At 40.4% G+C, this 23,363-nt stretch overlaps 1 protein-coding gene across 1 annotated transcript in view; it reads right to left on the reverse strand.

The window, feature by feature from the left end:
• The window catches only part of FGF13 (fibroblast growth factor 13), a 71,121-nt gene extending 63,236 nt beyond the window's left edge, over positions 1-7,885 (reverse strand). The window contains exon 1 of the mRNA XM_032196510.1: positions 7,759-7,885. Coding sequence (XP_032052401.1) covers positions 7,759-7,789 — 31 coding nt within the window. The 5' untranslated portion in view covers positions 7,790-7,885. The remainder of the gene's footprint in view (positions 1-7,758) is intronic.
• Positions 7,886-23,363: the final 15,478 nt, after the last annotated feature.

Here is a 23,363-nt window from a genome sequence, read left to right on the forward strand (position 1 = left end):
AGCCCCACTTCTATCAAGAATTAAGTACCTTTTAAGTCAGCATGGGACAGACCTGTAGTTACTCTCAGAGACGGGAGCAGGAGCTACCTAGAGGTGGGTGTCACCCAGCAGCTGCACTGTTTTGAAGTAGACCTCACCCACTTTTGATTTATATTTTAAATCCCAAATAGATGTTGAATTTATATGAAAATTTGATTATTAGACAACTCTGATTATTAAAAGGTATCAACCTCCCATCACTGGCCCAAACTGCAGGTGAGCACCATTGGCTGTTTCACCAAATTAAAGGGAAGTGCAACACTACTGTTTTTAGCTCAGTCTTCCTTGAATCCTTTGCACTGTGGTGAGTTGCAGAATGCTTCTGTTTTCCATGAGCTTGAATTGATCCCAGGCACCTGTGGGCAGCACTGTCCTGAAACAAAGAGCAGGTTCTGACAAGCCGCAGTGGCTTCACAGCATGCCTGGGTGCCAGCCGCAGTCTGCGAGCACAGGAGTCCCTTTCCCCCCACAACTGCTCGTGTGTGCTATTTCAGCACGTGAACGACAACAGATGTAACTGAGCACAGAGCAGCATGCCAGTGCAATGCTGCTGCCAGAGCAGGGAGCACGTGGAGGAGACGGCACTTTGCGGCTGGTGATTGGCACACAAGACCGATGTGTGACTTGCCAAGGGACCCAAGCTCCTCTGCACCCTGCAAAAGCATTGCTGATTCTCATGACATGTTCCTAAAAGAACCGGTAACTTGGGTCCAAATATCCCATCCTCAGACCAACCTGTATGCTCAGGGATTTCTTCTTCCCCTATAAACAAGCACCACAAGATGTATAGTAAGTCCTTTATAGAAAGGTAAATGCTGGTTAGAGCAAATTTTGCATGAAAATGGAGACCACAAATAAAATCACAAGCCAGATACACACATCACTCAGCCCCACCTAAACACCAAATCACACCTCTGTATTTACAAGAGTGAAGCTGCTTTGATGTGACAGAAAATTGCAGGTGGTCATGGAGTCTTTTGCAAGGTTCTCTTTTTCTCGCTCAGGTAACACATCCCTACTGTTACCAAACACACAGAATAAAAAAGCTTCCAGAGTCAAGCTTATAGACTGTTTCCACTGCCTACCCTTCCAACAAGTAGAAAATTATTTTTTAAAACGTGCCACCAGAATCACTTCTCTCCCTTTTCAGGTTGAGATAAACAAGACTTCATCCAGTCAGGTATGACACAGCAGCACTGAGGCCCCCAGTGATTTTTTCCTCATCTAAGTAAACAGAATTACTATTCATCAGGAAACAGAGCTGTTCAGACCCAAGCCCCGCATCAGTTTGCTCCTCCATGAGACATCCCGTGGAAATGACTCAGCCTTTCCTCTGCAGCCAGCTCTGTGGCTGGACACATGGCTGCAGAACAGCGAGTATCTGGGTGCTCTCTGCCTCAGGAGCGAGCACAGTTTGCTGCCTGGTTAGCTACCACTGAAAGCCTGGTTTTATTTTTTCCAGCAGCACATAAGAGCCAAACTGAGAGTCATCTAGAGGTTTATTTTTAAGTGCAAGGTGAAAGAAGATGCTTGTGGAAGAGCTTTGCCTTCAGGCAGTTCCAGACCAAGAACTCAGATTTGATGATATTTTAGTCAACAAACCAACTGGGCTACCTTAAAATTAATGAACAGAAAAGGATTAGCTTTAATAATCAGCTACTAACATTTTAAGAGCTGTACTGCCATAAACAGAAGTAATTTTATGCCAAGACTGAAAGGCATCTGTATATAATGGCATGGATGTTCCTGTTTGTGCCTCTGCCCTGATTCTCTGCAAAAGTGCCCTGTGCATCCCTGCCAGTAACAGGAAAAAAATCAAAATTCCTGTGACATCAGTGTAGACATGTCAGTTGGACTGACTTTATATAACAGTTCACATGTTGTGTGTGTGGAAGCCCAGTCTATTCTATAGCTTTAAGGATTAGGCAGCTGGTTCATTTTTATTTTCACAGGATGCAAAATCATGAATCCCAACACCAGAAGAGGCCCCAGCATAACATACATCTGTGGTGCACAGGACTGGATGTGCTGAAACTGGCCTCCATCCAGCAAAGCAGAGAAGCACATCCTTGTCTTCAACATGTCAGTCATCTCACTAAGACTATGAAGATATTTAAAAAATAATTACGTGCCTGATGTATTACAAAAGGTTGTCAAATCCTAATCCTGTTCTCTTATCAGATTTGCACAAGTTTGCCAGGACCAAGTTCACTGACTCTGAGAAAAATTTGGGCCTCTTCTTCATGACTGACACTCCCTGTTAAACGTTCAGGATGGCCATACATCTCAGATCAAGAACATCAGCTTCCTCTCAGATCTTCAGAGAAAATATCCATTAAAGAAATCCCAGTTCTGCCCCTCCCCAGCTGTGAATTCTTATTCCTTTACAGCACTGTCTCAGTCAAAACTGGATTTGATCTGACCATGTCCTCTGGCATAGCAGGCATTTTTGGAAAAGGAGGGCATTGTTTGAAGGTAGAAAATGGAAATATTTTTTCCTGGGTTAATCCATATTCAGTCATCCCAAAATGTCAACCACAAAAGATCGCCTATCTGGTGCATAAAAGATCAGTGCCAATCAGCTAGGAAAGGTCACAGAACAAACAGAAGAGATCAGCTCCCACAGCTCTGTATGTTCCCAAATTGGGAACACGTTATTCCGGTGTCTCCGGGGGCCCAATCCAAGCCAGGAACCTGCAGCAGCAACCAACCAACTTTCCCCTGCCCACCGCAATGCCATAGCAAACATATCCAAGAGCCTTCCACATCAGTATGCGCAGAAATACCTGTTCATTCACCCCTCAGAATTATGACACTTGGAAACATCAATGTAAATAACAGCATATCCTCCCTGAAATACTTACATCTCAGCATGGGACACACAAGAAGTGTGGGCTATATGCCACTGTCATACTAAACATAAGGCCACTTTACACATGACAAAATACTGTAAATAGTCCTTCACAGGCCCAGCGCAAGTTGCCTAGAGATTGTCACATTACCCTAATGGACCTTTTTCCATCTTTTCATAGATCTGATGGTTCATCCACTGTCAAGAGCTTCACAGAAACAGACTCAACAGGTCTCCACTAAGCTGGAGCCCCTCAGAGATTGCCTCCACCTGCCTGTATCTAAGCATTACCACCAGTTGCTCACAGCCAGCCCCTGCTTTGCTCAGAAACTAAGTTCTGCCCCACTGATTGACTTCATATAACTGCTGAGCCCAATTTGCTGCAATCATGTGATCGATGCCAAGCCTGTTGCTTCCTGGTGCTACGTTAATGATGAAAGAACCATCTGTTTCTTAATAATGAAACCAAATTACCTGGACTGGGATCAGAAGGGCCTGGCAATGGTTTTCTGTGACTTTTACCTGACTGACGAGATCATGGTACCACGTTTATGCACTGCGAATGAGAATGTGATCAGACTTGATCACAAATGAAAGGGACTTTGAGCAAAAACAACCACAGCTTCGATGGAGACAAGGCTCTCCAGGAAGTGAAGTTAGACCCTTCACTGGCTCACAGCTTCTGCAAATGTGTGAGTGGGGCCTTACTCCACTCCCTGTCATGGAACTGGAACCAGTTTACCTGAGTAAAAATGCTGGTCTCAGTTTCACTAACCAGAAGGAATGTAATCCCTGAGGATTGGGAAAGGGGCCATGAGCTAAAACTTCCACCTTCTGACTCTGTTATTAATGTAATAACAAGTATATAAGTAGTGATATAACAAGACACATCTGATCTAACTTTAGAGATAGAAAAGTCAGGTTTACCTAAGCTCATCCAACCAACTATCCAGGCTGTACAGTCAAGAAAGAAGAAAGACACCTCCCGATGGCATCTCATTCCCATCCAAAAAAGCACCACTATTTCACAATTGTATCACAGAAAATACTACCTCTGCCTCACTGAGATACCCTTGTGAGTGAGTTCAGTCTATAATTTACCTTATACATAATAAATAATATTAACTGTCGTCAAAAATGAAGAAATACTTAATGAAGATCCATGTAGCTCACCATCTTCTTTCTGATAGTGCTCATTAATACATGGGAATGTAAAAATAGCCCAAACACTCACACAGTCACACTTCCCTCCCCCCCCCCCCCCCCCCCCCCCACACACACGCAACTACCTTCCAACAATTAGCCTCCTGGAAACTCCAGGCTTAACAGAAGTTGCTGGTTCCAAGAGCAGAGGAAAGGTAACATCTAGAAATCACACGCAGAATCTGAGCTGAACAATATAACATATTCTAAGTAAACAATGGGAAAATCATTATCATACGTGAGATACACTCCTTTTGCAAGTAACACTCACAAGAAACATTGGCTAGTAAGACAATCCACCAGCCAGCATTTGCTATATTGGATTTCAATAGGTCTGGGGAAAAAAAAAAAAAAAAACAAACACAAAAACACATGTGTGCAAATTCTACAGAAGCAAATTAGAAGAAATTCAGAGAAGTCAATTCAGAGAAGCAGGCTGGTAGCAGGACATCTGCTACTGCTCCCAGTATTTGCATTAGGCTGCTGGGTACATTTCTGGGGACTCAGAACTCATCAGAAAGCATGGAAAGGTTTTGTTGCTATGCAGAGAACCAATGCTCGGAAACCAGAGGAACAGCTATGAAGCTGCCCCAGCTGAGCACTGTTGCTCCTCGCTTAAACCCAGCTGAGCTACAGCAGGGACACATTTGTTTGTGCAGAGACTGGGTATCTATCCAACTCGGGGCTGCATTTCTAACTAAAACCACCAGGAAGCTAGTAGATTAAACTGCAGAAGTGGATACAACCATAACACTAGGATTTTAATTAAATTCCCAGTCCATACGTATGGCCTTAGTAGCTCTCCTATCATACTGCTAAATCATGCTGGGCTAAACTCACAGCAGAGACATATAATATTTACCAGATGATGACATATCATTAGACTTTCTGTCCTCTCCCCTGAACCCTCTTCTCTTTGTTTATTATTCTCATTTTCCATCTCTTCCTGCCAGAACCTTTCCTTGCTTAATTAAAAATTGCAACATACTTTTAAGGAGCAGTATCCACAAAAACATCAGTATCTTGATGTCCTTATTCTTCAGCTGAGGTCAACTTAATTTTGTTTACAAACATACAGTTTAGTTTCATCTTCAATGCAACATTCCAAAGCTGAGGAGCTTTTGCTGGGAAAGACAGGATTAGATCCTCAGGATCCGGCAGCAGTATCTCAGGCACAGGACTAAGCCTGCTAGTTTGTAAGAACTTACCTTGGCTGATCTTTTAACATTATCATTTGACCAATCCCACTCAGACCATTCCATATAACTGAAATGAAGGAAGGGCTCCTTATATTTTCTTGTGTGCTATTTGTCACAGTTACAAGAGGGTGAAGAATCTAATTGCACAGCTGCACTTTTTATCAGAGTTGCACAGGTGAAACACACAATACAGAATTCAAGGAAGTCTGCAGGGTTCTGCGTGGCCTGCAGGGATTCCTAGGCAGTTACCTCATATGATTGGCGCAAGAGACATGGCTCTCAGAGCTTACTGGTATACGTATGTCCTCTGGACCGTAACTGGACCTGTATGGCTCTAATTTCTGCAAATATGGCTTCTACGTTCATAATATGGACACTTAAAGACATGTTTTTTTTTTTTTTTTTTCCCTGCCTTTCTTTTTCCTGGATTGCAAATATGAGCCAAGATGTTTCACCAATAATGGCATGCACAAACACCAGGGAATCAGAGAAGAGCTGTTCTTCCAAGGCTGGAAAAAACTTCCACTTTCTGCAGTGCTTTTTTCTTTTTCTTTTTTTTTTTTTTTTTTTTTCCCAGATCTGTAATATGTGAAATGTCTTACTCAGTAATTATATTTTTAAACCATCACTGCCATAAATTTTTAGCCCACTTAAAAAGTTCTGATGCAAAGTCTTTTCAGGAGGCTTTCAGTAAAATATAGTTTCCTGCACAGGAAGCACGTTGTGCAACATTAATTTGTAAACAGTTACAAATCAAACAGGACCAATTTCCAGTACTTTCACTCGGAAAACCAAACGTATAAAATTACTGCCAAAACCTGACACAAGAGGGACACCTAGAGGTAGCTCTTGTAATTGCCCCAGCAAGGTCATTCGCTTTCTTTCCCAGTTTTATTTCGGTCACTGCTGATATTTAATTACAACAAGCGTATGCGGTGCCTCCGGCTGTAATTAGCAGCAAACTTGAAAGCGCAGGGTCCAGGCAAACAGATGTTGTGATTTTTCGTTTAGCACTGGGTTTTTATGCTCAACAGGAGCTCGGGCAGTCTCTCGCACTCTCAGATGCACCCAGGTGCGGCCGTGAGACCCGTGGGGACTGTCCCCCTGGGCTGTCCCCCGCAGGCCAGCCCAAGTGCCAGCGGCCGCTGTCCTCGGTGCTGAGCCGCCGTTCCCGGCCGCATCCTGCTCTGCCGCCCCGCACACCGCCTAGCACCGTGAAGGCAGATTAAAGAAGGATCCCCGGGCCTTTACACGATTTTCTAAGCGACCAGCAAAGATCGCAATCAACAGCCAGCATTTCTTTTGTGTGTAGTGGCTACGCAATGCACACCCGAGAAGCTAACTTTTAGCAATATCTTGCATGGTTTCAAATCTGCTCCGTCTTTACCATTATATTGCTATAAAAACTTACCACTTTTACAAAAGCACAAGGCATTTAGCAGTTAATAATCTGGACCACATATTAAGTGATTACATTCAGTAAATGAATTTTTAAGCTGCCAAAATACCATGGACAGTTTATTTCTCATTCTACAGTTTACTCTATTTACATTTATTGTATTCAAGGAGAAAACAAGCAAACAAACAAACAACATGGATGCCACATGCAATATCATAACAGTTGCTTACTAATCATGTTGAGTGAATTCTAATAAAGAATGATATATATCATAGAAAACACAGTTAATATATAACTCTGTACACACTGCCTATCAGATTATTATTTGGTACTGTGGTATATTCTGATTCCTTAGATTTGTTTTTCTCTTCCAGCCCTAGGGCGTTGGTTCTTAGAGTAATCTAATCATTTCACATACCAGAAGTAAGGAACACATTTTCTCATTATTAAAGAAAAATAAATAAAATACACCATCATAAGCCTGTTTCTAAAAAATTTGAAAAAGAATAGAGATAAGCTAATGTGTTTGTGTTAAAAAAATGCAATGGTTTTCAAGTTATCACCATAACAAGATTTTCTTCAGTTAATGCTAGGCACATGAAAAGCAATTGGAACAGAATGGAGTTATTATTGTTATTATTTTTTCCTTTTAAAGCAAGCTTTATACCTGACAAAAATCTTGCGTACATAATTAACTTAATACATAGCACCGATTTCTAAAAGGCCATAAAATCAACCTGTGCAACATCTGAGATACATTGTTTTAACAGGAAAAAAATGCCAGTTTAGCAGCATATTCAGTATATTTACCATTCCAATCAGTAGTAATTAATCTGATTACTACTGATTGGAATGGTACTGATTACTAAATTAATCCTTCTTAAATAGTGTATTTTTAAGAGTTACCAAAGCAAATTCAAGAAGTCAAAGAACTAACGCATTCTTAATATTAGGAAATATTAAGGTTTAATTTCTTTATATAGTTTACCATCTCTACAGAGGATTACTTGCCAGGAAATACTTTCTAGCTTTTTCCTCTAAAAAAATATTGCTTAAATACATCTTACCTGAATACGACTTTCTTAACCCCAAAGCCATGCTGCTTTACAAGCTGCTCCTACCCAGACAATTGCAGTCTACATTTGGAGCAGACACACAGGGAGTAGATCAGAGAAAGTTTCAGGCATATTTAAAGTATTCTCTAAGGTACCGGCCAGAAACATCAAGCCCATACTCGCGGTATAGAGAGATCATTAATGGGCATTAGTGACAGACCATTATGACTTTCAGAGATCATTAAAGATTCATAATGTATCTGTATTGTTCTGGCAACATCTAACCATTTCTTGGACATAAATGTACATTTCTCCTACATGATTTACTTAAACTTATTATTTTTGAGTGTCAGATTTTATTTTCTGCCTCCTAGAATTACAAAGAATGCCTGTAACAGGATACTGTAGTACATTACACCAGCTATAGGAGCCTGGCGCTTGGTTTAGTTGATACCTCCTATTGCAAGGCATTTTGCAATATGAATAGCTCAATAACATTCCTGAAGTAGGGTATGTGCCATAGTTTCTATCATCTTTAAATAAGCTGCACTATCGGTGTACCATAAGTGTTACAAGTATTAAAAGCAGTTACAAGAATTACATTTGCTAACTATACTGAAATAATTACCTTGTAACCACCTTTTGAAATTTTTGAGCTTAACTCTGCATTTTCAGAAAAGATCCATTTTGTCACTTGGGCTTAGTGAAAAATATTGAATATATTCTAGTTGTGGTCAACAAAACCTGCTATCCCTAATGCAGCTTTGAGGAAGGAAGAAGCCACTGAGCTTTGGTTTTGAAGATGTACAGTACTGCAAACAGTAGTGTTCAACTGTGGCAATCAAGGGCTGGATTTGGATTTTCTCTTGCTGAACTTGACCGAGACCATGTGTAACTCATCCTTCTTCAGCAGAGCAAGTTAAGCCCCTAGCCACATATTACATGAGATTTATGCAATCTAGAAGCAGAGTCAGATTTCAAAGTCAAACACTGTCTGTAAACTTGATTTAGTCACTGTGGAGTCTGCTACAATTACAAGTCATATGGAAAAACTATTAAAAAAAGCACAACCTCTTCACCAGCTACCACTCCCTCCACTACAAAATGTTTGTAAGTCATGTGTGCATGAGCTTGGTTTACTTTGCAGTGCAATGGACCAGCAGTGAGCATTTACTAACCTGCATATCAACAGGAAAATGACTAGCCTCCAGCTGGGGAGCAGCAGCTTCTTAAATCCTTCTAACACAATTAGTTGCAAATGCAAGATGCTGGGCTTTAGGTACAACAAAATCACTGTTGAAAATTAGATGAGATCTAGAAACTGAAGTCAGCAAAGCATTTTAAGGTTTTCTAGCATTTATGCTTTGCTGAATGTAGACCAAAAAGCTGCAGCATGCCAATATAACAACTAAGAAATAATTTTCCCAAAATGGTATTTTAGTGTTTACTAATTCACGTTACTGCTTATGTATTTGGAATTTGCAACAAGTATGCAGCAATGAAATCATGCTGTGAATTGTACAAGTTTAGACTATTCACTGTTTATTATACCACGGTTGCATATAATCAAGCTGTGAATATTGCTGATATCCAAATACACTATACTATTAAAAACATCCTTAATTATTGCTGCCAACAAACAGTACCACATCAAGAAAACTGAAGTGGGGCAAAAACAAAGTTAATCTTGGGACCTGTCTACTAAGCCAGAGTTTTCAGTAAAACAACAACCAAAAAAGTCAAAGGCTTACTTGGAGGAATGTATTCAAGCCCATCAGTAATTGCCTGCTGAGTGCTGTTGATTTCAAACCACTGACCTCAAGTCAATAGGTTTTATGTCACCCATGTTAATTATTGACAGGCAGTCAAAAGCCAGCAGTGGCTTTGCTTACTCCTTTGCAGTTATGAACAAGATTAATCTGTTTGTAAATGTAACTTTTTTCCACAAGCACCAATGCATTTATTTTTTTCCCCAAAGCATGGACATTTTTAATGACGAATTCCACAAATTTCAACAGTTCTTAATAAAATTTCAGGATTCTATCCTCTTCAGCTACCTCAAGAATCATTTAAGCAATTCATAATTATTCTTTAAGTTTTGCAGTAGAATTGGACGTGTACATTGAAAATTTAACCCGAGTTCATCTGACCCTTATTACCGTCTTGTTTTTAATTGCATAGTAACTTGTTTTGCTGTTTTTATAAAAGGATTATACAGCTTGTGTCCAATTTCCACTTTGTTTTGATCACTTCATGTCTGTTGCATACCCCAATCAAATGCCCAGCTAGTTTGCTTGCCAGGAAGAGGCTGAGAGGCCGGGCTCCAGTTCTGCTGCTGCTGCTATGACCAAAGAATGTCAAATGCAAAATACAGACAGCAAGTGCAGCACTGCTGTCTCAGCAGTCCCATGCTAACATCATGCAGTGTCAAACAGCAGCTGCAACAGAAACCTTCCAAAGAAATACAGATGATGACTAAAAGAAGGTTTCAGCCTTCTTGGATAGGATGGAATAAGGAGAAGAGAACGATCTGAATTCAGCCAGACCAAACTGTCAGAGATACTAGAGCTTGTTGCTCTGCATAGATTTTTATATTAGTCATCATTATAATTTCACAGAGTCACTCACATGTTTAAGTTTTAGCCCCAAAACAACTCAATTCATCCTGTTGTATTTCTATATGAGATTATTAGAAGTATCATATATTTGTATATTAGCCTAGAATTATCTATTATTCCATTCCATTCTTCCCCTCCCTTTTTTGACCTGACTGTACTACCGTGTCGTGCAATCCATATATAAGGAAGAAACTATGGAAGAATTAAAGTCTTTAATATTCTGCTGCTGGGAGTGTTTGCGTCTCTACTCACTAAACGAAGCTGTGTAAGGTCAGTGCAGGCGCCAGCACTTTCTTTTCTTAGCATCATCTGCCACCTGGTGGTGCCTTCCCACCGAGCAGAAGGCAGCATCGCTGTGCAAGGATCCTGCATGTTCCTACAGGCACCTGGAGGTAAGAGCCGGTTGTGAGGCTGCAGAAAGCCGTAAGAAGCACAGCTGGAAAACGTCTATGCAGTTCATGTCCGCACACTAGGCAGCATGTTTAAGCAGTGTTCTGCAATTAAAGCATTTAGTTTTAACAAAAGGGTAACTTTGAAATTCAGATTTTTAGCATATGGAACTAAACAGCTGCAAACTCTCAAGTGTCAGATATTGTTCTAATCCACCCGAAATTCACTCCAAATGCAGTACAACACTTACAACACTTATGAAGAGTTCTTGAGCACAAAGGAAGCTCAATTGCATAAATGGGACAGTCACATAAGGGATTGAAAGCAGAAAGGTGTGAGAATCCTTTTGTGAGCTATTTGCAGGCATATAACAATGTCCTAAAAGTTGTGCTGTGAAAATAAAACAGAATACATATGTACAGGTCTGAACTTTTTCAGTTATTGGATTCTCTTTGGAATACAATAATTCTAGTATAGTCTATTCAGTACATTTCAGTAACACTGCAATACAAAGTATAATAAAAAGTACCTTCCGTTCCCTCCTTCAGAAATCAATAGCCCTTGTTTGCATTGTCCCATGCTCTGTATAAGGACAGGATGACACTGAAGCTGCCCTGCTGGGGTGACCTGGTCTCTGAGTCAGGTAGCTGTGCAGCTGCCAGTGAGAAAGGAAATATTTTCTGCTAGGAATATGCCAGTTGGGAAAAGCCTAAAGGCCAAAGCAACTTGCACAGTGTGGCACTGTGCAGAGATACTCAGGCTACCTTGAGTCTAGCAGCATTACTATTAATAAGCAGACAGAATGCTTTGTCAAGCATTCCCAAGATACCCAAGAAAGCAAAAGTACCTTCCCAGTGACTCAAAAATAAGTATCCTGAGTAATTTCCATCTCTTATCTGTGTGGTTATACACTAGATTACCGGTCCTTGCTACCTTACACACCAGGGAGGTGGTAACATGTATTTGCAGAGGTTTGCAGTAGGATGACTATACAGCAGCTTAGGGTAATGACCCTGCTCCTTGCTTGGCTCTTTTCATACACACCCCCACTTCCCCCATGTGACATGTGCATAACATGGCCAAATGCTGATGAATGCACCAAGTGATCTTGTAGCCTTCTGTGTATTTGCATGAGTCTGTGTGATGGTGTTCATCCGGTACATCATACCTGGAAAGCAAATGTCAAGCAAACTTCTACTACAAACACTTTTTACTCATTTCCCAAGCACAAAAGAAAACACAGCAAGTACCTCCTCCAAGCCTTTACAGGAGCGTGATCCTACTCATATCTGGTACTCCAAGTGTTGGAGAGCAATTCCTAAAGCTAAAAGGAGTTTTTGTCCTATTTTTCACTGCAGCTGAAAAATAAGATTAAACCCTCATTAGCTTACTTATTGAAGAAAGAGAACCAGATGTTGCACTTTTTTTTTTTTTTTTTTTTTTTTTTTTTTTTTTTTTTTGTGATGGGGTTTGCAGAAACACCTGAGAGTTAGGAGCATAAAACCCATTACATTTCCCTGACACACGTATTGAGCTCTCCAAAGTGCTTTTGAAAAACCCCACAGAAAATCACATATTGACACAACTGCAAGGAAATAGCAGACAGATTTCTGGGATGAGGAGATCAGCAGACTTGACCTCAGTCTCCCTGAGATAAGGCTCCAGTGGCCCAGAAGAGTCAAGTCTGGTAACTACCTCCTTAACCGAGGAGATTCCAAAGACCCTGGGCCAGGTCACAGTCAAGCATGATGTACCCAAAGCCCTGTCCTGGCCAAATGGCAAGCAGCCCAACCACAGCGGCTGCAGCGTTCAGTAACGAGCAGATGGTTTTGAAATGACAGTGCCTCTTGCCAAGCCTGACCCATTCTGACTCCTCTGTTTCTGCATTACCCATGCCATTTGCAAATGCTCTGTGCAAACAGATCACAAGGAAAGCTCTTCTCTCAGCAGCCTGCAAGAATTTACAGCCAAAATCAATACACACATCAGTACTCATAAAATAGTCATATCATTTATGATAATTAAACAAATTAGCTCTAATAAAACAATTATTTCACTGTTTACCAGAGGAAAATAATAGGTTGAAAGTCATTTAATTTGACAATAACTTGGGGTTGGGTCTGATCCTTCAAACTTTATTCTTCATTTCCTACTTATGTTTTATAGCAGTGAATCAGCACTGTTTTAATTTTCTGGTATAACACATGAAAATAAGCTATTCAAAATACTGAAATAAGCCATGGACAGAAAAGGATGAGCAGATGTCCCTGAGTGTGATTTGGATAAGGAAGCACCGTGCACTGTTTGGAAAGTCAGTCTCAAATTCTATATGCAAATTTGTAAAACTAGAAAGCATTGCAATTTGAATCAGATTACATTTATACTTGGGAATTCCTGAAAAGTTAGAAGTTGTACTATATTGGTACAGGTAGAAGTGAGAGGGGAGTCTCCATCCCTGCCACCCTACCTAGACTTGTATCATCAGCCACACAAGCTAATGCCATTGTGGAAGTTTGATGTAAGCAGAAAATTCCAAATTTTTTTTCGAAGTTTACATTCTACAGATGACATGTTGCACTGAACACTAGCAGAAAAGTGAGGAAGAAAACCACTAATAATTTAAATGAGCTGTTAGGTGCTACTATCATACATCAGGTCTTCATTCTTGCTATTAAAAACACTGCTGCAGAGCCATGGTTATATCCAGATGTATGCTACTCGTGGAGAACTGATCATGCAGGAAGAATTTTGTTAATAAAAGATGCTTGTTGTGTTTACCAGAAATACAAGCAGTAACCTGTATCAGATTTAAAAAAAATAATAATAAAAAAATAAAGCTCTCACCAGCTATTTGTTACAGAGCAAAGCATGACACACTCAAAAAATCTCCATAAGATACTTGCCACTAGAGGAGGCTATTTTATCATTTTTTCCAGTGACATACCATTACATGGAAATTTCACCGGAGTTTCATAAAACCACCACTGATGTTTTCTGGCTAGTCCTATGACTAATTCATCTGAAATCAGCAAATTGCTCAATAGCTGTATTTGTACTTAGTCTTGAGCCAAATTAAAATAAATAAATAAATAAATAAAATCCACGAAGCCCACAGAGTTCCTAACCTGGATAATTTCTGTCCATTTAAGCATGAAGGTATATTTCACTGTCTGTAGACCTGCCAGAGGGAAGGTGTTGGTGAACAAGCTGGGATTTCTGGGACTCTACTGGTCTGAAAATATATGATCATCAGCAGAAAAACTTCAGCTTGAAGAATCGCCAATGAAGCCCTACCACCAGCAAGAGTTTTCTTCACTATTTCCATTCTTTCTTTGAAGTTTTTTGAGCACATGTCCCCAGATTCACACCCTAGAAATCCTCAGCATCCAGGTTCTACAGCCTCAGACTGTTAGACTCCAGGTCCCAAATCTGGGGATTCATTCCCTTTCTTGAAAAATTGTGTTGTCTTACATTATGTTCCAGATCTGGACAGAACCAAATTTTAAAACACACCGATTTTCTATGAAACAGATTTGCCCTTTCCAGCCTGGTCTAGATATAAACAGATATTAAGGGAAATAGGCCGTGTAATTCTGTTGAACAAATCTTGTACTCATAAAACATCTCTGGCTGATGGCCCCAGAAATAGATGCCCTTTCTCAAACCACAGAACATACACATCCCAGAGGAGATCAGAACAGCTACAGGAGGAAGGCTTGTGCAACAAACCCAGCTTTTGACATATGCATCACAGGCTGTTGTACCCTGTGGTGTCTTTAGTCTCCTTCTTGCCTGTTCTTAAACTTGAGCGACAGATGCTCAGACTCGTGTTTTGGCCACAATGCTCCATATTCAAGTAATGTTTACGGTCAGAGAGGCCTTTGACAGAGGGTGACAACTGCAACTTACAGCCATGCTTCCAGAGCTCACTGAGTTTTGCTGGCTCCCAAGGCAGCTCACAGCGCCACAGGCACCCTTCTTTAGAAATGAGCTAAAAAGCCACTTATATCCTCTACCACAAGCCAGTATTTCATACATTGGGAAGGATACTTGAGAGATTGGGAATAATATTGCAGAGGGCTTTAATGATGTGGGTACCACAACTCACATCATGAACCCAGGGCTACAGGACATTGAAAATGCACCTTTCTCATTGCAGTACTTCAGAGTCCAAGCACTTCAGTAAGAAGCGCCCATTTTCAGGGACAGAGTCTGGAAGGCAGCTGTTTAGTGCTGTCTTCTGTGCTGTTCCTCTGGCTTCCAACTCATAAACTCCAAATCTAAGTCTGCATCATTAAACATTGCCACCTCCACTTCCTTTCCAAAGCAGCAGCTATAAAACAAGGTAATTTAATTTAATTACATTTTTTTAATTAAGCAGCTATGTGACTATGTGCTCGATTACAATTGTGAGAGCTCTAACTCCACATCTCAACATTAGAGGGAGTCCTGCTCCCATTTAACTCTATTTGCAGAGACAAATAGAGGGAAGTTGGGAAGCATGGCTTTAGGGAGCATCTCAGCAGTCAGTCAGCAGCACTAGAGAAATGAACAAGGAAAAAAACTGAAAGCATATCTCATGCTCTGCCGTGGATCTGCAGCACAGAGGAGTGAAAAAATCTAGTCCTTCTCCTTACATCCAGCATTCCTGCTCTAAGAAACCTTCCTCTGGGCTGCAGGACTGGAAAGAAGATTCATGCAGATATTCAGGTTCAGTAAGTTTGGAGACCAAACGGATACATCAGCCTTTCACATACTTAATTCTTATATTGATGGGCTTGGAGGAATTTGTCAGACACGGGTAGACGGATAGGAGTTACCCGTTTCTCCAGTTCTTGGATATTATAGTAATGACTGACGAATACAGACATCCATAAATAAATGGGCAGATGACTCCAGTGACGTCATGTTCTTAAGTACTTCAGTGACAGAGACAATGAAAGGAGACAGGCAGACAGAAGACAATCCAGTCACGTGCTATCTGCACATTAAGAAGTGAGTCACATTACCTTTTTTTTTGTGTAGATCTTCAGAGGTGTACCTGGCCAGTTGCTAAAGGTGTGGGAAGATTCAGCCAAGACAAGTTTTTGCTAGTGCTTTGTTTGTGCAAACACCATCAGGACACAAATCGTGCTGCATATTCAAGAACCTGGACCAGATCTTGATTTCATGGCTTGGATCAAAAAGCTCAGCCTCAGAGATCCTAGGGAACGTTCCCTTCAGCCCTATTTACCACTCTGACCCCGTATACTGTTCCTCTTTATTTTAGCATTATGTACCTTAGAACTGAACTAAAGTTTTGCAGTGCTCTATACCCAGTAAGAGAAAGTAATAGGAGCCAGTTAAGAACTTGTTCCCAAAATATTATTCTGGACTCCACCATTGTACAAGTGGTTCTGCAATCCATAGCTGGGCAAGAACAGGCTTTCTTAAAAGCATTATTAAAACCAACAACAACAACACTATAGTAAGCTCAAGCTCATTTATAAGAGAGCTCTGAATTCCTCTGACAGAGTCCCCAAGTTCCCAAGATCCCAGCAACCAAGCAGCTCATCTGTTTGATCACCAACTAATATGCAAACAGAAAACAGTGCAAAGTTAAGTTGAGGAATGATAAAGAGAGCAGCTAGTTTCATATTCTGTTTGAGACATTAGGACATGAGAAGTGAAAACGGAATTAGGAAGAGATGTTCTGTGTGTGTGGCATGGGAGCCTGTACTTTCCTGTTCTCTGAGAACAGGCTGCATATGGAAATATGAGCATTAATGAGAGATGATTTAGGGGATTTGAAGTGGGAAATTGAGTTTCCCTTCACTCTCCCCTGTTAAGCACAGTCATGATCATTGATGCCTAAAAGCTGTCATCACCTGGAGGCTTTTCAGAGACAAGCGGTGGCCCTGTTTAAAAATAAGTGTTTCAAGTCAGGCACCCAAATCTATGCTTGCATGCCTAACAAAGAGAAAAGTCAGTCTCACATCACAGAAGCTTTGCAGCTCACCAGCACAAGGAGAAGCCCGCAAAAGCCACAGGCTGACAGAGCTATGCAAATGTCCTGCAGACAGCTGAGTGCTGCCAACTTACAGGATTCCAGCACAGAATCCCAGCCCCATTTTCAAACATGAGGACTCCTGGAGTCAGTGCAGGAGTTGAAAGATCTTCTCGGGTAAGAGACTTTCCAGGTCTTAAAGGTCTTTGTTTTTCTGAAAAACTAGGTCTTGTCTTGCAGCTTAGACAAAAAAAATTAATAATAATAAAAAAAAAAAAAAAAATCACTTGGGTGTTGAGTTAACCACAAATATCAGAAATCTCAGTAAAATGCAGAAAGGAGCTAAATCTCAGTGAAAATTTTCCATCTAGAAATGCTATTCAAAGAGAAGCAAACATCATTTTTAAAGAGCATAATAACAAGTACACAGCCTCACTAATGTCAAGATTTCAGACAATCTGCAGATGCTGTTACTCTAAATTACTGTCCAGAATACGAGGCTGTTTTGGGATGTCTCTAGGCTCATTTTTATGCTGCCTCATGGATTTAAACCTCCTCTTGATTTGGGCTGCCTCTAGTGCACAACAAGCAACTTTTGTGGGCTTGTTCTTTGCTGATAGAGTTTTGGTACTTTAACAGAGAAAAGTCTTTATCCCTTTGTCAATTATTAGAGAAACTATTTTAATTCGGGTGACATTTAGAAGTTTTCTAGAATCTAGAAGAAAAGAGTGAATGGAGTAAATGCTACCTGACTATGACAATGGCAGTTAAATAATATCACACATGCCTGCTGCACTTCTGAATTTGGTTTTCTACATCTTCTGTATTGTCTTTTATATCAATCACCCTCCTTGGAATAAAAAGTCTCCCCTCTTCAGCTGGCATCCAATAGGGCATTCAATGTAGTTTCCGAAGCCAGACTTTAGTTTCCAGATTTCCCAAAGTGAAAAATTCCTTCCCTGTACCTTTAGCTGTAACATGTCTGGGACACAAATCATCTGGCATGGTCATCAAGGCTTAATTTCTGGGAGAAACATTCAAAGAGTAATGCTGCTGATCTGCTTCTTCACACAGCTCTAGACCCAGCCCAGGAAGAAACCACGTCCTCTGAAGATCACCATAATGACCACTCAAGGAACCCTGACTAGTGCCCACCACAGGTACCAAAGAGCTTTTTGGTGGATAATATATGAACCTTCTCTCCCATAAATTAGTATTCCAAGGAAAAAATAAGGAATATATCTGACTTCACAGAATTCTTTCTGGTTGGGTCCTAGGCAACTCTGAAATGGGTGGGAACTGATTCTCCATCGCCTCATAGCTCAGGCCAGGCTAAGTGCAACTCTGAAATGGAGAACAACGCCCTGTATTTTGCCATCGTTCAGCACTGAAGTTGGTGCATTTGGGGCAGCAGAGGCATATGGGATCTAGTGGGGAATTTGATGACTTCCAAGGTCTGACAGTAGGATTTTCTTGAAAATGGGAACACTTCCAAGTTCACTCTTTTAACTCAAGCTTTAGCTGCCCTAGATAGAGGGCAAGGTATGGTGCAGACTTACTCTTTTGTGTGTGTTCGCACAATGCTGACGACACATCACTTAGACTGATGGGGGTATGCACTTTGTGCTATTTTTAGGCTCCTCCAAACCTAACGAGGGGGTAAACAACACTGCCTGAGCTGGATAAGAACAAGGTAGCATTGAACAGAACAGGTCATATGAGGAAATTGTGTGGGATGCTCATTTTTATCATCTGTTTTCTTAATTTAAAATACACAAGAGCATCTCCTGTGCATCAATGCAGCTGTCAGTCACAAAGGTGGCCACTTGACTATAGGACTGATGTACAGTAATAACAACTCCCTTTTTGGCACTTCATCGAGAAGAGTCAAGGGGGAATTCGAGTACCTACTTAAAGCACTAAAAAAGGCTAAGTGCCACTGGAGATGCGCACAAACATTTCACCCCACTGTGAAGAAGAAAAGTGGTGGGTATGGAGAAACCAGGTATTAATGAAACCGTATCGAATATTCTTTTACCCAGGAATATATACTTGACTCAACATTCAGTATTAATAAGTTTTCCCAAATATTTTCATCTTTAAGCCAGAGAATTTATGAAAATAAAGGTGAAAGTCAGATTACAATCTAGCTGTAGTTATGTCAAGCTTAATGGTCACCTAAAAAAAAGAATGGCAAGAAAATACTTAGTTCCAGCTTTCCTGAACTTTAAGCTGTACATTGTGCCTGCAAGAAAGCCAGCTGTTTTCATTTAATTCATCAGAGGAAGAACTATTCTGGAACAGAGGGGGAAGAGCTGGCTGGCTCCTGACGACTACCCAGGGTGGCCAGGCGAGGCCGTGCGAGCTGCATGGATGCCAGATGTAGCACATGGCAGCATCTGGCTACCACAGCCAGTGGGGACCGGGCACTTGCGCCAAGCAGGGCCCCCTCTGCCCACTGCTCCATCAGCTGTGGGGTGACTCCTTCCAACACCATATGATGGTCATCTATGCTGATGCAGTTCTATATATATATTTTACATATATACTTATATATATATATATATATATATATATATATATACACACACACACTTAACTCCATATTTTGCTGTGCTCTTCCAATCGATCTATGCAGCATCCAATGTTTGTTTTTATCTTTACCTGCAATTAAACCTACAGGAAACCTGTGGTAAACATAACCTTCCCATAGGGAATATTACTCCACAAGCCACTGACAAACCACTAGATAAAACACCTAAATGACACCAGCATCAATTTTTCACAAAGAGCGACTGAGATGAACATCTCATAGTAATAATGTTAATTACACTTGGTGGATAAAATGAGAAGAAAAAACACCCAGAGAATTCAGTGAGGGATGCTAATATCTGTAATGCTTAAATAGCTAAATGCAATTAAAACACTCACTCTTTAGTCATCAGTGCTTCTGCAGCTCTACCCTAGGACATAAACATTGGAACCAGTGCACTATGACAACAGAACAGATTTCTGCTTTTCTCTACAGCTGATGTTCCTTTATCTGTGGGATGTTTGACATTTTACAGCTTTTTAAATAAATTTGGCAAAAGTGAACAATCAGGTGAGTGTAATCATTAGTAGCCATTTTCCTAAAGCAATCATTTATCCCATCAGAACATACATCAGATCTTTAGAGAATTTTAATATCGAAAGACTTTTAGAGATTTCATGCAAAGCTAAAACATACCTGAATATACAAAAGTGTTCGACTGAATGCTGCTGAGCAAGTCTGGACTGGGTTCAGCATGGATGTCTTTCCTTCAGGAGCTGTGAGCAGTGGTTCTCAGGGTGTCTCTCAGAACAGATCTTCTTAATCTCAACCATATCAGCACAATAAAGCCTAAGCAGAAAAAGAGCTCAAAAGACTGAACCCCTCCGAACCTGTGGCTAGCTCATCTGCAGTTTGTCAAAATCCAGGAAAACTCAGAAAGGCTCAACTGTTCTATCGGTTGGAGTCACCTCCAACATGTTTCACAGGGACAGCTGTGACAACTCGCTCTGATCTATCCACTAAACAAATTAGAACCAGTGTCCCACCCTCTATCCCTGGCCTTTTTATTTTTTTTTCCCAATAAATAAATAAATAAATACATACATACTTCTAAACTTAGCAAAACAACTGTGTAAATTTGCCCAGAGCTTAAAGGCACTGCCTACACAGATAATCAATCTCCTAACCTCTTGGCCTCTGTGTATCATGAGATGTTTTACTGGAATCCTTTGAATTATGTTTAATTAGTTAGGGCCAATTTAGCTCTGGTTACTTGGATAAATACGCCCTGCTGACCACTCATTTTGGAACACCTACAGATTTTACAGTGTTAGCCATGTGGTCCAAGAGACAGGTTAGAGCAGAGAACTGCAACACTCATGCTGCATCATTTCCAGTGTCACCTGCTCTTTTCATTAAACAACAGATAGCACAGAAGGGAAGCAGTGGAAGTTCTGCAAAACAAATACTTCTATATCTGTAAACATCTTCTAGGGTCTCAGCTAGAAAGAAGTCATTTGTTTTCGCTTTCAGTAAGGCCGGGAGAAGGTGGAATTATCACCAATAATAATACAGTATTTATAATACAGAAACATCTAAAAGATGCAAACAGGTTCAGAATCTGAACCTGTAAAGGGATGGAGACACAGATGCTGCCCTGAACAGATAATTAGCATTGGAAACTGACAAACAATTGTCTCCACCATAAATAACTCCACTTAAATTGTGGATGGAGACCCAAATAGCTTTCGACAAAGACATGAATCTTGTTACACTGTTCTGGCTTTGCATGCTAGAGTCTTTCAATTAATGAATCCACTCCACTGGAAGAAATGCACATCTGATCTCGGCTAAAGGAGGAAGAACTTTGTATTTTCCGTGCACCTTTACATCTTTCCTCTTTTAAATATGTCTTTGGAGCACACACAGTAGAAGAGGTGTGATATGTCAGTTCACAAATGATTTCAGAACATGGACAGACTAAAAGAATTTGAGGGGGGAAAAAAAAAAAGCATACGCCCACCCCAAATCTGTAAATTTCATTTACAGATTTTCTTTTTTACATTTCTAAGTTAATATTTTATCAAAATTGGAAAGAACTCATGAAATGTTTCCATTTTATCAAGCCTCCATCCTAGGCCCCAAAAGGTGATACAGTAAAGACAAATAACTTTGCTGACTTTAAGTAAAGTATTTCCTCAGTAAGTGATGGGGCTGAGACAAAATTGATGGTCCAGCTACCTGCATGTAAGAAAAGCTTTTAGATAAAATGGCACAGAATGGCCAGACTGCCATTTCCACACAATGGTTGCAATGAGAAACAAAGAAAAACCCACCTCAGACATCATGAGTGAATTACAGACCTTATTTTTATCATTGCCAACAAGACCTATGTAGCTTTGCAGTTTAAGTTGTTACAAAAGCTGTTGATCCATACGGGCTATAAACAACTGTCTCCTTTCAGAAATAAGGAAGAATTGTCATTTTTGTTAAACAGGGAAAAAAAATCAATAAAACATGAGAAGAGACACTGAGAAAACTTGTGTTCCAGCTGCTATAGCAACATCTTTTTAATCAATAGGGAGAATGTGATGAATATACAAAGCAATGGACAACACAGCTGCAATTACTACCTCATGTGAGACCATGCTTCATTTGCGTTGTGACATCCAATCAGTCAGAATTAAATTTTGTGTGCTACCCTATGTCCCCAGATCTCTCCTTCAGCTAATCTGTCACATCCTTTACAGAAGAGTTACAAATAAGATTTATCAAGATGACAAATAGAGCTTTCATTCCTACTGTGCGCTGGGCTCACCGCGCTCAGGGTACTATCAGAGGCTCAGCTGCTAAGCAACACAAAGAAACAGAGAGGGAAAGTACCCCTGACTTGTCCAAAATGCCCACCCTTTGGTACACCAAGTGGCAGCAGGAGAAAGGGAATCAATTGCACCACAGATGGAGTATTTCTACTCTAGACTCTCACAGATCAGGGGAGAAAGGTTAGGTTTATTTGCCACATCTCTGATTAAAAACAGCTTTTGGTTTGCTGGGTCCTACAGCAAGTTCCTGTTTTCAAAAACATTCTTTTTTTTTTTTTTTTTTGAAGCTGACTCATAAATAACTGATGCTTGGGGCAACATAATGTCTCCTCTTGTCCTCACCAAGGCAGTGCTCTGACACTTCATACTTTGCCAATGTATTACCTTGACACTTGCATCTTCTCAATCAGTAGAAAACACAGACAACATACATAACATGGAGCTTAACAGTCAGATTTCAGAGTAATCCTCTTCAGAATGATTTTTAAATTACTATTACATTTATTTCACATCGCCTCATCTCCAACCATTGTCACATTCCACTCATACTGATATTCTACTTCGTACTATTATATTTTCACTCACCCAAGCACTGAATTTAATTGCCAGCCCTCCTGTATATATCTTTATAACAAAATCAAACAATGTTCTGCTCCTCAGCCAAAAACACTCTTAGCACCAAGGAACTCTCAGGGGTGAGGTTTGGACTGCCGTTGTTTGTATCTGCAAGACTAAAACTGCTCACAGCCATGGGTTCCAGTGTTACGGATTTAGGTGTATAGCCAAAATATCTTAGCTCCATCACAGTGTCCATGACAATCAAGCAAAACACTTGCAGCTGAGTTTACAAAGAAGTTATCACAAGGAAACAAGTTTTCATAAGCTGATAAATCCAGGTTGCCTCACTGCACTTGGTGTTTGTTCCTGGAAAACAAGGAACAATGGAGTTAATTTCCATCATTTCCACTGAATTTAAATAAAGCGAATATCAGATTAGTAGTTGAAATTTCTTCTCCTTCAACATCATTTGTACAAGAATCTATGATATACATCTACTATTATTTTCCTAGTTCAGCTTTTCTGAATCTTGTATTATATAGCAGACTTGAGTACTTATAACAGGTTATAGAAATAACACCCATAGAGCAAAATAGATGGTTCTGTCTACAAGTATTGTTGTGGATGGGATAATTTAGCAGAACAACAGCTTAGAGGCACTTTTAAGAACCTGAATATTACTTAAAGAGCTACAGGAGCTCTCTCTGTGG

The sequence above is a fragment of the Aythya fuligula genome, chromosome 13 (assembly GCF_009819795.1).
Source record: "Aythya fuligula isolate bAytFul2 chromosome 13, bAytFul2.pri, whole genome shotgun sequence".
Classification (NCBI taxonomy): domain Eukaryota; kingdom Metazoa; phylum Chordata; class Aves; order Anseriformes; family Anatidae; genus Aythya; species Aythya fuligula.